At 35.7% G+C, this 14,614-nt stretch overlaps 1 protein-coding gene across 3 annotated transcripts in view; it reads right to left on the reverse strand.

Annotated features, from left to right (window-relative positions):
* USP34 (ubiquitin specific peptidase 34) overlaps positions 1-14,614 on the reverse strand; it is a 225,921-nt gene that overhangs the window by 2,199 nt on the left and 209,108 nt on the right. For 2 of the 3 annotated variants that reach the window (XM_012764850.3, XM_076000816.1), the window contains 8 exons: positions 14,401-14,527; positions 13,680-13,787; positions 12,050-12,154; positions 11,808-11,932; positions 10,693-10,816; positions 2,774-2,853; positions 453-593; positions 203-346 (listed from right to left, as the gene is read on the reverse strand). In XM_012764850.3, the coding sequence (XP_012620304.1) occupies positions 203-346; positions 453-593; positions 2,774-2,853; positions 10,693-10,816; positions 11,808-11,932; positions 12,050-12,154; positions 13,680-13,787; positions 14,401-14,527 (954 nt within the window). The remainder of the gene's footprint in view (positions 1-202; positions 347-452; positions 594-2,773; positions 2,854-10,692; positions 10,817-11,807; positions 11,933-12,049; positions 12,155-13,679; positions 13,788-14,400; positions 14,528-14,614) is intronic. The other variant, XM_076000817.1, reaches the window with a different exon arrangement.

Consider the following 14,614-nt stretch of genomic DNA (forward strand, 5'->3'; position numbering starts at 1 on the left):
CATTAGCTTGTGTCTTCTAAGGTGACAAATTGTGTGCTACACACAAGGCATGATGGTGAACACATTTTTTAAAATTTGGTTTTTTCATATGTGACTTTTAGGGTTTGAATAGTAAAAGTTATAGTGAAATCATGATAGCCAGATACAGAGTTGATTTAAGGACAGTTCTAAAATATAAGCCACCTCTTTGTGTAGTTCTTACCCCATTTAAAGAAGCACTTGCTTTGGAAATTTCAACTCGGTTGGTGAAATCAGATTGTAGGTTCTGATACTGATTTATCAGGTTTGTAATAAGGGTGCTGATCAGATTGGCACAGTTTGCTTCAGAAAACACTTGACTTTGAACCTGAAAAAAAAAACATTTAAAAAAAATCTCCAAGAGACCAACATAATGAAAACACAAGCATCAACTAATTAGAAGCGACACACCGAGTTTCCAAAGTACCACATACCTTTAGAAGGAAATGTGTCATGAATGTGTAGACAATGTTGTTGTTTAAAAAAGTTCTTTCATCCATTAGGATACATTTAATATATTCTGCGAAAACGGGATCTTCACACAAAAGCTTGATGCAATTTTTTGACATAGCGGACTAAAGTGGGAAGAAGAAGCACTGATGGTTTAGCACTGAAATGACTGGGTACTTGTACATTGCATATGATGGACATCAGAAGTCATTAAAAATCCCACTTTAAAAGCTACTTCTAACTCTGCTAAACTTTTAGTTACAGCAGCTGTTCTTCCAATACGTTAAAATATTACTAATTTGGACTATAGGAGTAAGTGTTGGGGTTAGACACTGATGGCAAAACTGAATAAATATGTCTTAAAAGAAATGCAGGTTTATTATCCAGTATTGAGTGAATTAACAAGGACTGGAAAGATAGCCAACAAATGATAGGATGAGAATGTTTTCAGGGGACCAATTAAGGTATAATTAATAGGTAACCACATGTAGAGAAAAGACAAATATTAAGAAAATAAATTTACCCTCTAAACTGGCTTAAACTTTATAATCACATTAGCAATATAATTTGTTTGGTAAATACCTTTTCCCCCCATAAACATTGCAAAGGTAAATAAACCTTTTATTCATTATCACACAGAATTAGTGGTCCCAATATACAGCAATTTTACTAAAATTTAGTTTTCCAGTTTTCAAATGGTCGTGGCTCTTAAACACAAGTAGTATGTCTTTACGCAAATAATCTCCCTAGATTATTAATGTGGTTTTAATCATAGGTTGTTTATAGGGATGACAAAAAGGACCTTTTTAAAAAATAGGACAGATTTTAGATTATATGTACATGTACATACTTTAAGCAACTATAGTGAGTAAATTGCTCAAGGTCACAGAAATTAAGCATCAAATAGAACCCCGGACCCAGGTCTTCAGATTCTTAATACTGGGAAAATCTGCCTTAGTCTATCAGCCACAGCCTCTGCTTCTTGCACAGATGGCTGCTTCTACAGGGCTGGAAGCTTTGGAAGCCTTATATAGTTTGGCTTTAAGGGAAATTTGCAGGGATGGCGAGTTCTGTGAAAAGCAGCCAAAGGAGAACTAGATAATGTAATAGGGAAGCAACAGGTGGTGGTAGAGCACAGAAACAAAAAAAGTACTCAAGCCAGGAAGAATGAAAAGAGCAACAGCAGGAACAGAGAGGGAAAAAGAAATATCTCTAACTTACAGGACAGACCACTTGGCTCAAAAATCAACAAGTAATTTTCTGAAAGCCTACTATGTATTAAGTCATGTGAGCTAAGATCTACTGTGCTAAGGTTAACATATACTAGCCTTTCAAAGATTACTATTGTAGAGAACAGTAACATTTCTTCAGCAAACAGATTACTCAGATATGGTCTCTATACTTTAAGAACTCACCTTTTGGGAAAAGGAGATAAAACATAACCACTACAGTATAGTATGATGAACATCTAGTAAAATACAGAGAGCTACTTCGGATAGGAGGCTGCACCAGAGTCAAAAGTACTTCAGAAACTATAATGTGGGTAAAGGTTTGTGCCTAGGGAAGGTTAGCTCATTTCTTCCTCTGGGGTAGCACAAATACAACCAGGCAGTAAAACAACAGTTATTTCAGGGTTTAAAGGGAGTGAGAATCCTTTTGGCCTGAGCAGAGGAATGAGCCAAACCTTAGGACTGATCTGGTTTCTCTTCCTCTCTTCCCAGTTCTCTATAATTTAACAAGCATTATTTATGTGCCCACTTCATTTTAAGGAGTAGGCTCTTAGACACTTAAAGTAGGAAGGGTAGTCTTTCTTGTTTTCAAGGAGATTGTTAAGAACAATTGCATCAGACTCTTGAAAATGTACAAAGCAGGAAGAGCTAAAGAACACACTATTGACTGGGTTCCTGCTTTATAGCTTCTGGAATGGCAGAGAAGAGGAAGGGACGGACAGCGGAAGACAGGAAGAAGACAAGGAAAAGCTAGAAGCAGCGTGTGCCTTCCCCCAGTATCTCCCTGTTTGGGATTTTTCCCATAACTGTTGATACTGACCTATAAATGGGAAATTCAGATATAACCTGCATATTTGAAATAGTCTGTGATACAAATACACTGAAGTAAAGAAACCTCAAAGGAAAACTACATGCTCAATGTCTAATAGCTAATATTTCCCTTAATCATTTTTACCTATCAAGATTCTAAAACATCCCCAATTTTCAGCTAATCTTCAACCCATTATTCCTAAAATTATTGACCACTTGGTAAGATGAGATGAAAGACCAAATCATCTAAAACTCATTTTCTTTACCTGAGTCTGGCATAGCTCAGTCCAAAGTTTGGGGAACAGTGCAAGATGAAGTGGCAAACCTTCATAGGCAACTAGGACACCTAATATTTGAAAAGAAATCAGAATAGGTTATAATTACAAATTATACTATTGAGATACTAAACTCTGTAGGTTCAATATTAGCTATTTCTAGTCATAACTATGCATATTTTCTACGTTTTAAAGAAATACATAAAGTATGTAAAGGAGAAGAATTCATTCTAATGTTTTAATCAGTACAATTATTTAGAATGTGATACTTATATGAATGAATTTATTTATACCCTGCACTTCATTCCCAGAAGTATCTGAGGCTTAAACCAATTCTTTTGTGATTATTACAACTTTATCTGGTAAAATTAAATAAAAGTTACTGCAAGTGGCTCCAAATCTTTCTTAGATTAAGGTGCCACTCTGCATATTAAAATAATTGTCATGTAACAGCTAGACTTTGGGGAGAAGAGGGGAGAGGTCAAAAATAAGATGTGGAAGATTAGAAAACATATTGTTCCTTCCTCTTTTACCTTGTTTTTCCAAAAATAGGGAAAATTATCTTTGTGGTACATTTAAGTTAATATTGTCCTGAGTCTACCAGTTTCCAGCCTTGTCCCCAGGGTCTTCTGAATGGATCACATTTGGCACTATGCCAGAGAGTCCTATTTGGAACCTCTATGATTTTAACCTCTCCTCTTCTTAGCTATTCCAGAAGTCAAATATGCCTCTTAAGAGATTTGCCCTCTACCCTCTGCCATCTTACCTCTCAAGGTACAGAAGGTGTAATACCACAGTCCTAAATTTACCAACCCTAGAGAAAGTAAAATTGTGGAGGAGGAGAAATATGATACAAGCTATTCTCCTCTGGTTAAGAAAAAATTATGAGACCAGGAGTAGGCAAACTGTTCCTGTAACTATTTTCCTATAAATATTTCCTGTAAGTATTTTAGGTTTTGTGGCCACATGATCTCTGTTGCAATTAGTCAACTCTGCTGAAACAGTGTGAAAGTAGCCAGAGACAACACTAAACGAATGGGTGTGGCTGTCTTTCAATAAAGCTTTATTTATAAAAACTGAAATTTGAATCTTGTAATTTTCATGTCACTCAATACTAAAATTTTTTTTTTTTAATTTAAAAAAATGTGAAACCTATTCTCAGCTAGCAAGTAGCCAGCCTCTGGTTATACAAAAACAGGCAGTATGCAGGTTACAGTAGACCAAGGATTTGAGAAAATCATACACAGGCAAGTCCTATTAGCCACTTGACCTACGAAGCATACCTAGGACCCCTTTCATGGGTAAGCGTATTTATTTTTCTGTCAAGATTACTTAATCCCATTGTGAAGACCCAAGGAAATGCTATCACCTACGTCCTTTATCCTAACCTAATCTGGCTGGGGTTGGCAGCATTTACCCACCACATCACGGTACACATAAGTAAACAAGGACATGTCATCAAATCTGTGGATACAGGGAAGAGAGTTTCTACTACCCATGCTCCCATGTCATAATTACCCATAAAACTAGAGGAGGGGTTGGCAAACTATGGCCTTTGGGCCAAATCTGACCCTGTTTTTATATAGTCCTGTGGGCTAAGAATGGCTTTTACATTTTTAAAAGATTGTAAAAAAAAACCCCAAAAACACCAAACCAAAAGTCAAAAATCAAAAAGCCAAAGAATAGTATGACAGAGACCTTGTGGCCTACAAAGTCTAAAATAGTGTCTTTGTAAAGAGTCTGCCACCAACCCCTAAAGTAGAGGCTGCTCTAACATAAATTCTCTCATGAGAAAGCAGACTGTATACTATATATTTCTCAAGTATTTTTCCCCATGTAAAACAATCCTTGTGTCTATTTCCCACAACTACCAAAAAGCCAATAGTACCACAACAAAAAATACCATGGACACCTTTTATTATCTAAAGTCACTTCCAAGTGGTATTCTCATGTAAGTATCTCTATGTTATAAGTAAAGAGCATTTACTGGCATCTATTGTGTTAGGTATGTGGGATCATCACATTAAATTTTCTCAGCAATTTTAGGAGGTATTATTTTACACTTTTTTTTTTTTAGATGAAGAAATTAGGCTCTGAGAGATTACATAATCTGCTCAGGTTCATACTGAAGCCAGTAAGTGATATAGTTAAGAGTTAAGGATACTCTGCATTTATCTGATTCTAAAGTCCATAATCTTTTCAATAATCAGTGTTTCTCCAACTTCATGTCATTCATGTATCACTTGCATTATTTTCTTCACACCATCACACCTGCCCATTCACCTGTACTACTGTTTACTTAATACTTTTCCTTAGATTCACTTAGGAGGCTAATACTACACAAGCATTATCTTAGGCAATATAACATCTAGCAATTCATCAATCTGATGTACTAGTTTGTAATATAGTAAGAACCATGCATACTTACTAATATAAACATTATTTTCCCTGGACCGTCTTGTGTAGTACACTCTGGAAAACACCGTGTCACCCATGGTGAGCTAAAGACACCTCTTTCACAGTCCCACCTGTTACCTCTCAGATCTGCGCCTTCTTTGGAAGGAAGGCCATCTCTTTAGAGCAAGAGAGTTTCCGTTTCTTTCTAGCATCTTCGCAAAGCACAGGGGATGAAGAGCCCTTTGGTTCTGTGACTCAAGTTAGAGGCCAATGCCCTCATACTATACACATTCCTTTTCCTCCAATATTTTCTAGGGCATCTCACTTACTGGGCACAAAGCACAGGCAGATGCACTCACCAAAGTTCTCAGGCACGTGTCTAAGCTTTGTCTCTGTAAACAGCACAGGCATATCTAAAACATATGCCCATGTTCCACTTATCTGTACTTCTTACCACTTATCTTTCTTCATCCTGTGACTTTAGGCATTCTCAACAAGGTCCATAACCTGTTCCAACCCACCCATGAAGGGACTAATTATACAAAAATAAAAAACTGTTCCAAATATTTCCTTCCCTCATTAGTAACACCTTATACATACTGCAGAATACTGCTGGGTGTGTTTTTAAAAAAAACTTTTAAAAACTGCTTTTGTAGGTAAAATAATATTTCAGATTATTTGTACTTCCATGATTGCTGTAAGGATAACTTATTTCATATGGATATTTATTAATATGGTTTCTCCTATATGAATTGAGTATGACTATCTAGTTTTCTATAGGAGTGTTTAATCCCATCCAACCACTGTCCAGGCCAATGGATGAAAGCCCAAGACTAATGCTTTACTCTGAGAGTGAATCATCACACAACATCTTAGCCTAAGAAAAGTACACATTTGATTTGTCTAATTCCCTATGTTCTGACTTCACACCCACTAAGCAACCCACTGTTGATTATCTGGCTACTCATATAGGTTACTGGAAAAAATCTGATGGCTCCACCATGGATTATTCAGATCCTTGAGCCAGTTCCTCCTCTTTATAAATCAACCAGCTAGTAACCAACTTTGGGATATTAATGTGTTTCCTAAATGTGATTACTATGTATTAGCCTAGCATAAATGGATGGTGGGCTGGTAAAAGCTGGCTTCCAGACTGCACTGGACACCTGGCACTGGTCTGAAGTGTATTCACCCTAGGAAGGCTTTTGGGAAGTTAACCAGTCATTTCCCCAGTCCACACTACTTTGATATGGCAAAGAGAGGATGCATGAATCACAGCTGTGTGTTCTATAATTTGAATTTTTATGTTTTCTTTTGCCAATTATACTAAAATTTTTTTAATTTTACAGATTTTAGATTTTCTAGGCATGTGTTACTTGCAAAATTTATTTTCATTAATGCATTAACAATATTTTTTAAATGTTAAATAATAAAGGTGACAGATCCTTATTTATCCCTGAAAATGAAAATTTAAACAGTGATGAAATCTACAGATTTAGTGTATTTGAGCATATCATTGATTTTGCATGTGAAGGATGGCATCTAAAAAAAAGGTATGATTATAGGGTTTGTAGTACTAATTTTCTACATTAAAAATTTTTTTCCAATTATAAAATCACTGCATGATCATTATAAATAATTTAAGCCTTACAGATATATTTAACCAAGAAAATAAAAGCATCCCGTAAGTTCATTCTTATTCGGTTAGAGTACAATCTGCTATTTTTTTTTCTGTGCATGTACTAAAAGTGATTTTCCCCTTGTTTGTAAGAATTTGGTTATAACCTGCATACTGTTATTAAAGTTTTTTTCATGTAACTCAAGGAACATTCCTATCTTGTTTTGAAGCCTGTATAATATAGGTGAACCATGGTTTACTTAACTAAAGCTCCAAATAGACATTTTTGGGTTGTTTCCAATTTTTACCCATTCCAAACAAAGTGAAAACAAACATCCTCTGTATATTGTTGTACACTTCTATAAGTAGAGCAGGGTGGATTCCTAGATCTAGTATTGCTGGGTCAAAGACACAAATATTCTAAATTATAATTGATAAAAATAAACTGCCTCCCCAGATTGACTCTGACTAGCACTCCATTCATTATAAGATCTTTTCTTTCCCCAAAATGTTTAAGGATGGGTATCATCTAAACTTTATGTACCTCATAGTTTTTTGTTTGTTTGTTTTTAAAGAGAGAGAAAGAAATTAGTAGCTTTCTTTAATAGTGAGGCTGGGCAACTTCTCATATGGTTACCAAACACGTGCTTTTTGTGTATGTGCACTACCTATTCATGTCCTTTGCTGATTTTGCTTAGTGTTCCTCATGATCTTACCAAATCCTACAAAGCTTCTTGTATACTGGAAATGTCAGCCATTTACCTGTTAAGTATGCAAACGTTTTCCCCACTAGCTGTTTTTTTTTTTATTTTGAGACAGAGTTTCACTTTGTTGCCCAGGCTAGAGTGAGTGCCGTGGCGTCAGCCTGGCTCACAGCAACCTCAATCTCCGGGGCTCAGCGATCCTACTGCCTCAGCCTCCCGAGTAGCTGGGACTACAGGCATGCACCACCATGCCTGGCTAATTTTTTTTTTGTATATATATTTTTTTAGTTGGTCAATTAATTTATTTCTATTTTTGGTAGAGACGAGGTCTCGCTCAGGCTGGTTTCGAACTCCTGACCTTGAGCAAACCGCCCGCCTCAGCCTCCCAAAGTGCTAGAATTACAGGCGTGAGCCACCACGCCCGGCCTAGCTGTTTGTTTTAATTCAATTTATAGCATTCTTCACCATGTGGTATTTTAAATCTTTATGTAGTCAATGTAAAAAAAAAAAAAATGGTTTAACTTGTTTAAAAAAAGTTCAAGTTGTTTTTTTTAATTAAAAAAAAATTTTTTTTAGAGATGGGGTCTTTCTTGTTGCCCAGGCTGGCCTCCTAACTCCTGGCCATAAGCAATCCTTCTACCTCAGCCTCCCAAAGTGCTGGAATTACAGGTGTGAGCCACTGCGCCTGGCCTCAACTTCTTATTTTATTGTTTCTGGGTTTTGTATTCTGCTTAACATGGTCTTTCAAATCCCAAGGTATTTGAAGTGGTATTTCCTAAGATTGCATGTTTTTGTTTAATATTTCAAAATTTTTAATCCTCCTAGAATTAATTTTGGTCTAAGGAGTAAAGTACATATTAAAGAATTTTGTCCCCAGCAAGCTAACCTCAATACCACCTATGCTCAAATTTGATATGTCATCTTTATTACCTACCAGATCCTCATGTATCCTTATGTTTGTTGGGGCTGTTTGTCCACTGTTCCGCTTATGTATTTCTGTACCTGTACCACATGGTTTTTAATCATTATAGTTTACTTTTGTGTAAGAAAGGGGAGAAAATACACCTATATTTGCAAAAAAGAAAAAAGGATAAACAAAAAATGAATAAAAATGGTGGGGGACAGATCTTTGAGTGTTATCTTGTGTACTTTTTTGATATTGAGTTGTGATCTATATATATGTATTAAAATCTAAAAGTAAAATAAATTACTGTACCTTTAGGAAGTATTTTGCAAATCAGCAACACTACTCCCTCTTATTATTATTCTTTTTCAGAATTTTTTTAGGTCTTTGTCTAACCTCATATCCAAGATAATGTCCAATTGTCTATACTAAGATATAACCAAGAAAAAAATCTCTTTTCCTGCTCAATTTGTGAAGGTATTGGTTTATATTTAGTGCTGTGCTACTAGCCACATTTGGCTTTTTGGTTAAATTTAAAATAAACTAAAAATTCAGTTCCTTAGTAACATTTCAAGTTCTCTACACTCACAAATAGCTAAGCTAGTGACTATCATATTGTGGATGGTGGTGCAGTTAAAGAGTATTTCCATCCTTGCAGAAAGTTCTGTAAAACAATGCTAATATACAGAACTACACACTATGACACAGCACTGACAAGTGCTTCACGGCTGTAAGAGTGATCTGAGTACAAAATATCACGAAAGCTGATTCAGCTAATGTGACAGCTAGGTGAACATCATTTCCCTTCCTCCCGCTCCATGTTTAACTTTCCTGAAAGTGTGCATTTGTGTTGACAAAGGAAGACAATCCAAAAGAGGTAGAACATTATTTAGTCAAAGCTGTCCAAGTCGCTAGAATAGTTCCTTACATGACTTTCGGTATAAATCATATGAATAAAATTACCAAGAACTTTGAAAAAAGTCAGCATCTTATAAGTCCCCTTCCTTATATGGGAGCAAGGCTGTACTACTAGAACTCCTGGATATTTTCTTACACTTGATTATGGTCACTGCTAGGTTTTGGCCATTTTCCAAGTGCATAATTCTAAAACAGCCAATTTGAGCATACCCTCATCCCCCACATCTTGGCATTTCAGCCACACACATATATAACAGGTGGAAGGAACAACCCTTCAAATCTGAAGATGCTCTCTAATCACTTACCAATAAGATGGTTTTTCTGAAGAGGAATTATCCCTGACAGCTGTTAACACTTTCTTCTTCTTAGATTGTGAAATCTAAGGTAGGGCCACATCTTTTGTCCTACTCCCTCCCTAGAATGGACCAAAACCTTTTCCTTGGGAGCGAGAGGGTTATGATTGAGAGGGAGCACAAGGGGGACTTCTATTGTATAGTTACATTCTATATCTTGATCTGAGTGGTGGTTTCACTGAGTATTTCACTTCTCACCCTCTAAAACAAAACTATAACACCAGAGAGGATTCTGGGCCATCCCTAACAAAGTCAAGAAAGAGGACACAGAGGCCTGGAACTCTGGAGGTCCTGAAATAGGGGAAACCTAGAGGAGAGCTACATGTCTTCTAAAGACTTATCAGCTAGAAGAAAGTCACCTGAAGAAAGCAGCTCTCAGGCACATCCTTGTAGAGACAATATTATTGTCAAGATACTCAAGTTTTTTCTCCCTCACATAGTTTACTGATTTTGTTTTCTATTTCTTATACTCTCCCTTTACAAATTTCTATTCTTCTCACTCATCTATTTCATGAGACTTACCTCCTAATTACTCACATATGCACCTCTGCTTCACACTGGCAAGCCCACTCAGTTTGCTCTTGGCATTGCCAGCTCCAAAGCACAGCTGGCACTATAGATCTCATCTTACCCTCGAGACCAGGGCTGGGGAAGTCCACCTCTAAGCCTGCCTACCTAAGCAGAGCAGTTTTTTTGTTTTGTTTTTTTTTTGTTTTCAAATTCTGCTGGGCAGATGGTGGAGGACTCGGGCTTCTATGAACAAAAGTGATCAATCAGCCCTACTCCACACTCCTTTATAGGCCAGCTGAAACTCTGAGCAGAACTATTCAATGGAAACCAGTAAGTTGGTGTTTTCTTAATAAAAATTAAAATGTTCCCAAGAATACTAATTAATATTTTTAAACATTCACTTTAAAAAAGAAAAAAAGGATTGTCTCATATTTTTTCTCCCCTTCCTGAATGGCTAGGGGCTTAAAATAATTCAGTGGAATTTACTGCTCATCTTTTATACTTACTCAGCTTAACTAATGTTTCAGTAAATTTTTCACAGTTGATTGCAACTCGGCATAATAGATGGATGAATTGATGATAAGAAAAGAAGTAGTCTAGCAGCATACGATCATAAACGTCATCTTTGCCCTGAAGGTTAAAGATGATAAAATGGTTGCACTTAAATTGTATAATAAAGAGCATATTTTGTGCAAATGTAATAAGTTTAACTAAAAAGCTGATTAAATCTTTAAATTCTATAAGAACCTAGTTTTAAAATCCAAATTTCTAGTAATGTTAAGATCTTATTTTCAGTGTGCAAATGCTATAAATTAAAATTACCCATTATTTCTATATACTTTAATAAAGTAAAATTACTGTAGGATTTTAAAATTTGACACTTTAGTTCTATAGCCATATCATCAAGAAGAATGAATTTAATTTGATTTTTGAAATAGATTTCAAATTATTTCTGTAATGGTTACTAGAATGTTAATTATTTTTAATATTTTATCTTGTAAGAATTTTTCAAGTATACTTAAGATAAATGGATGGTGGGCAAGGCAGAGTGTGAATGAAGTATAGGTAAAGAAAGATAAAGGGGAAAACTGTTTTAAAAAAATGTTGAAACTAAGATAAATTATCCTGTGTCAGTGTACCTTGTCTCTATAATTTAGAACTGATATTATTTTAGAATAAGTGTTAGAGGACAGGAACCAGACTAAAAATGATGATAAATCTATCAATCAGTGATATTATGCTTACTTCAAAGGAATCTAATTTAAGGGCAATATAAGAAGTCATTGATTATATGGCCAAATTTAAAAACAGTAAGTACCTAACTTGACTTTTCAGATTTAGATATATGACCCAGTTATAATTTAGCCTAGTGACAAACACTATAGCTTACTATTAAGGTAATTTTTGAGGGGAAAAAAAACTTACTACTTGTGCTTATTGTTGATTTTGCAAATATTCAACCAACATTTCAGAGCACTAAAAGGAAAAAGTCCAAATGAGTCTAATCTTCTCAGGATCCACAAAATGGTCACTTATGTCTAATCTACTCATAACTGCCAGGGGTGAAATTTTAAATTACTTTGTACTACAGAAACATGATTTTCCTGGCATCCCAACATACCTTACTGGTTTCCACCATTGTGGGCAAGAGGCACATATTGAGTTCAGGGCGCGGAGGCCGAATATTGCTTTTCCCTCCTATTAGCTTGATATTTTCTCGACAAGGGAAATAAGGTCCAAGAGACACTAAGACATTAAAAGTGTACAATTAAGAATAAATGGAAAAAATAAATCTCCACGCTTCAGTGTGCAGAACGATTAAATGTGAACCATATTCAAGTATTGTGCTTGATGAATACGTACTTGGTATGTTACTGTGATGGTAAGTACAATGGTTATGTTGTAGAAAGGGAACCAGAGTATGAAGAAAATCATGGGGACTCAAAAGTACAAGTTCCTTGAGGACATCTGAAAATAAAAACACAATTTGGGTATTAAAAAACGAGTTGCGTCTACTTGATTCTATCAACTCACAAATTCTGTACCTGGTTACCTTGGCAAAACCAATTTAATTAGTCTAAAACTTTTAGTTCCTGACACTGGTAGAAATTCTGTCTGATCCTCAATCAAAGCTGGATCAACAGAGTTACTAATGACAACAGGGCCATCATTTGTAAACAGAAGTTTAAAAGACTATTTCTAGGTATTTTATTTAACCAAGAGATGCTTCATGGAGAAGTACAGTGAAGGAAATACTTAATTTACATTGATTATGTATCTTCATAAAATCAACCACAAGAGCTTAGAAAGAAACCTAAGGTTCAAAGTTCTTTGGAACTGAGGGATAATCCTTAATTTACTTTTTTTGTTTGTTTGTTTGGTTTTTTTTTTTTTTGGAGACAGAGTCTTGCTTTGTTGTCCAGGCTAGAGTGAGTGCCGTGGCGTCAGTCTAGCTCACAGCAACCTCAAACTCCTGGGCTCGAGCAATCCTGCTGCCTCAGCCTCCCGAGTAGCTGGGACTACAGGCATGCGCCACCATGCCCGGCTAATTTTATATATATATATCAGTTGGCCAATTAATTTCTTTCTATTTATAGTAGAGACGGGGTCTCGCTCTTGCTCAGGCTGGTTTTGAACTCCTGACCTTGAGCAATCCGCCCGCCTCGGCCTCCCAAGAGCTAGGATTACAGGCGTGAGCCACCGCGCCCGGCCTCTTAATTTACTTTTAATGTTTATGATGATGGCTGGACTGACTCTTATCCTCTAATCATAAGATTAAAGCTGTTGATGATGGGCTGTTTCTGGTGATCAGAAGTTATGGCCATACACCCCACCCCTCTCTCTGGGTAAGTATAAAAAAAGGTAAGCCAGTATTTACACAGAACATCAAGACTGACTGCTTGTACATGACAGCCAGAGTTATCCATGTTATTATGAGAAAGTATAAATAAATAGTTATGGTCTCTAAAGATCAGGACTTTAAGGTAGTAGAAAATTCCCCATAAACTTAAAATGGAAGTTTCTTCTAACAGCCACAGATTGTCATTTTGTTACAAATATGCAATCAATAAAAAGGTGAATACTCAGAACCTAAGAATAGCTACTGAGAAGTATATTTAGGCAAAAGAACTTACAGTGAAATACAATGTCGGTTCTATCTTATAAACATGTGTATGATTCTACCTTCATTAAATAGGATCAGAGGACTTCAGAGCTGCAGAAACCTAGAGATAACTTAAGGTCAAAGAGCCCATAAATAGCAAGTGACATGTCCATGATCACATATGTGGGTAATTATCAGTAGGTTAAGAAATAGAACTCCCATTTTCTTAGGACCTGCTAGCCAGTGTGAGTTACACTTAAAAAGTACAAATGTTTTCCAAACACTATAGACCTAACCTTCACATCTTACCAAAAACAAATAAAACAAAACAACTCACAAAAATGTCCTCCTACTAGGTTTTTACACAGGTGTATTTTTCAAGTAACTTACCTATACAGGCATTTCTAAGTTCTGGAGGACTATAGGAATTAAGAAGAGTTAACAGTTTATGGGCAAATTCAATTCGCTCCTGCCACTGGATTAGTGCTTGTTTCACATCTGCAAATATAAAACCATATGTAAATATGCCATTTTTGAGATCAAACTTTCTTGCAATTTTTTTTCTGTTGTAAACCAGAGAATGCTAATGCTAAGAAATTCAAATTAATTACATAAATATTTTTGGTAAAAGCTAAGTCATTATTTTTATGAGATGACTACTAATGTTAAACCTGCTAGATTTCCTAGAGTACATATTTTTGTGATGAATATGTCTCATTTTCTAGGAATGTTTATGAAGTTCAGAGTTCACACTATCTTATAGAGACATAAAAGAGATATGTTTTATATTTATTTCTCTTGAGACTACAAATGGTGTAATGAAGATTCCAGCTGGAGAACCCTCATAAAATACCCAATTTGTTACTGTGCTTGGAAATGTTTTACAATCTCTGAAATCTTGACAGTTACAGCATGTTTGTCTATTATATACAAGAATATTCTGATATTACATCAGGAAGACATGACAAAGACTAGCTTTGGTTAGCCAGCTTTGGTTCCATCTTCTGTGCATAAATTAAAGATAATGACAATTTCTCTGGTGTATGCGATTTAAAAACCATTTTCTCTTTAACTGTATCAAAACAAAAATAAGAAGTAGGAATGACCAAACCTTTTCTTTGAAGATATGGGCGTGTAGACTTCAAAACTGAAAGGAATATTGACAGAAGTTCTACTAAATCTCCAGTCACATGGCAAGCTGTCGCTTCATGATACATCATGTGCAAAGTGTTGAAAGACTACAAGTGATTTAAAAAAAAATTAAAGACTTAATTTCATTTTTACCTCTGAGCCACAAAATGGTAGTGCTCATCCTCTATGACAGA

This window comes from Microcebus murinus, chromosome 3, assembly GCF_040939455.1.
Source record: "Microcebus murinus isolate Inina chromosome 3, M.murinus_Inina_mat1.0, whole genome shotgun sequence".
Classification (NCBI taxonomy): Eukaryota; Metazoa; Chordata; class Mammalia; order Primates; family Cheirogaleidae; genus Microcebus; species Microcebus murinus.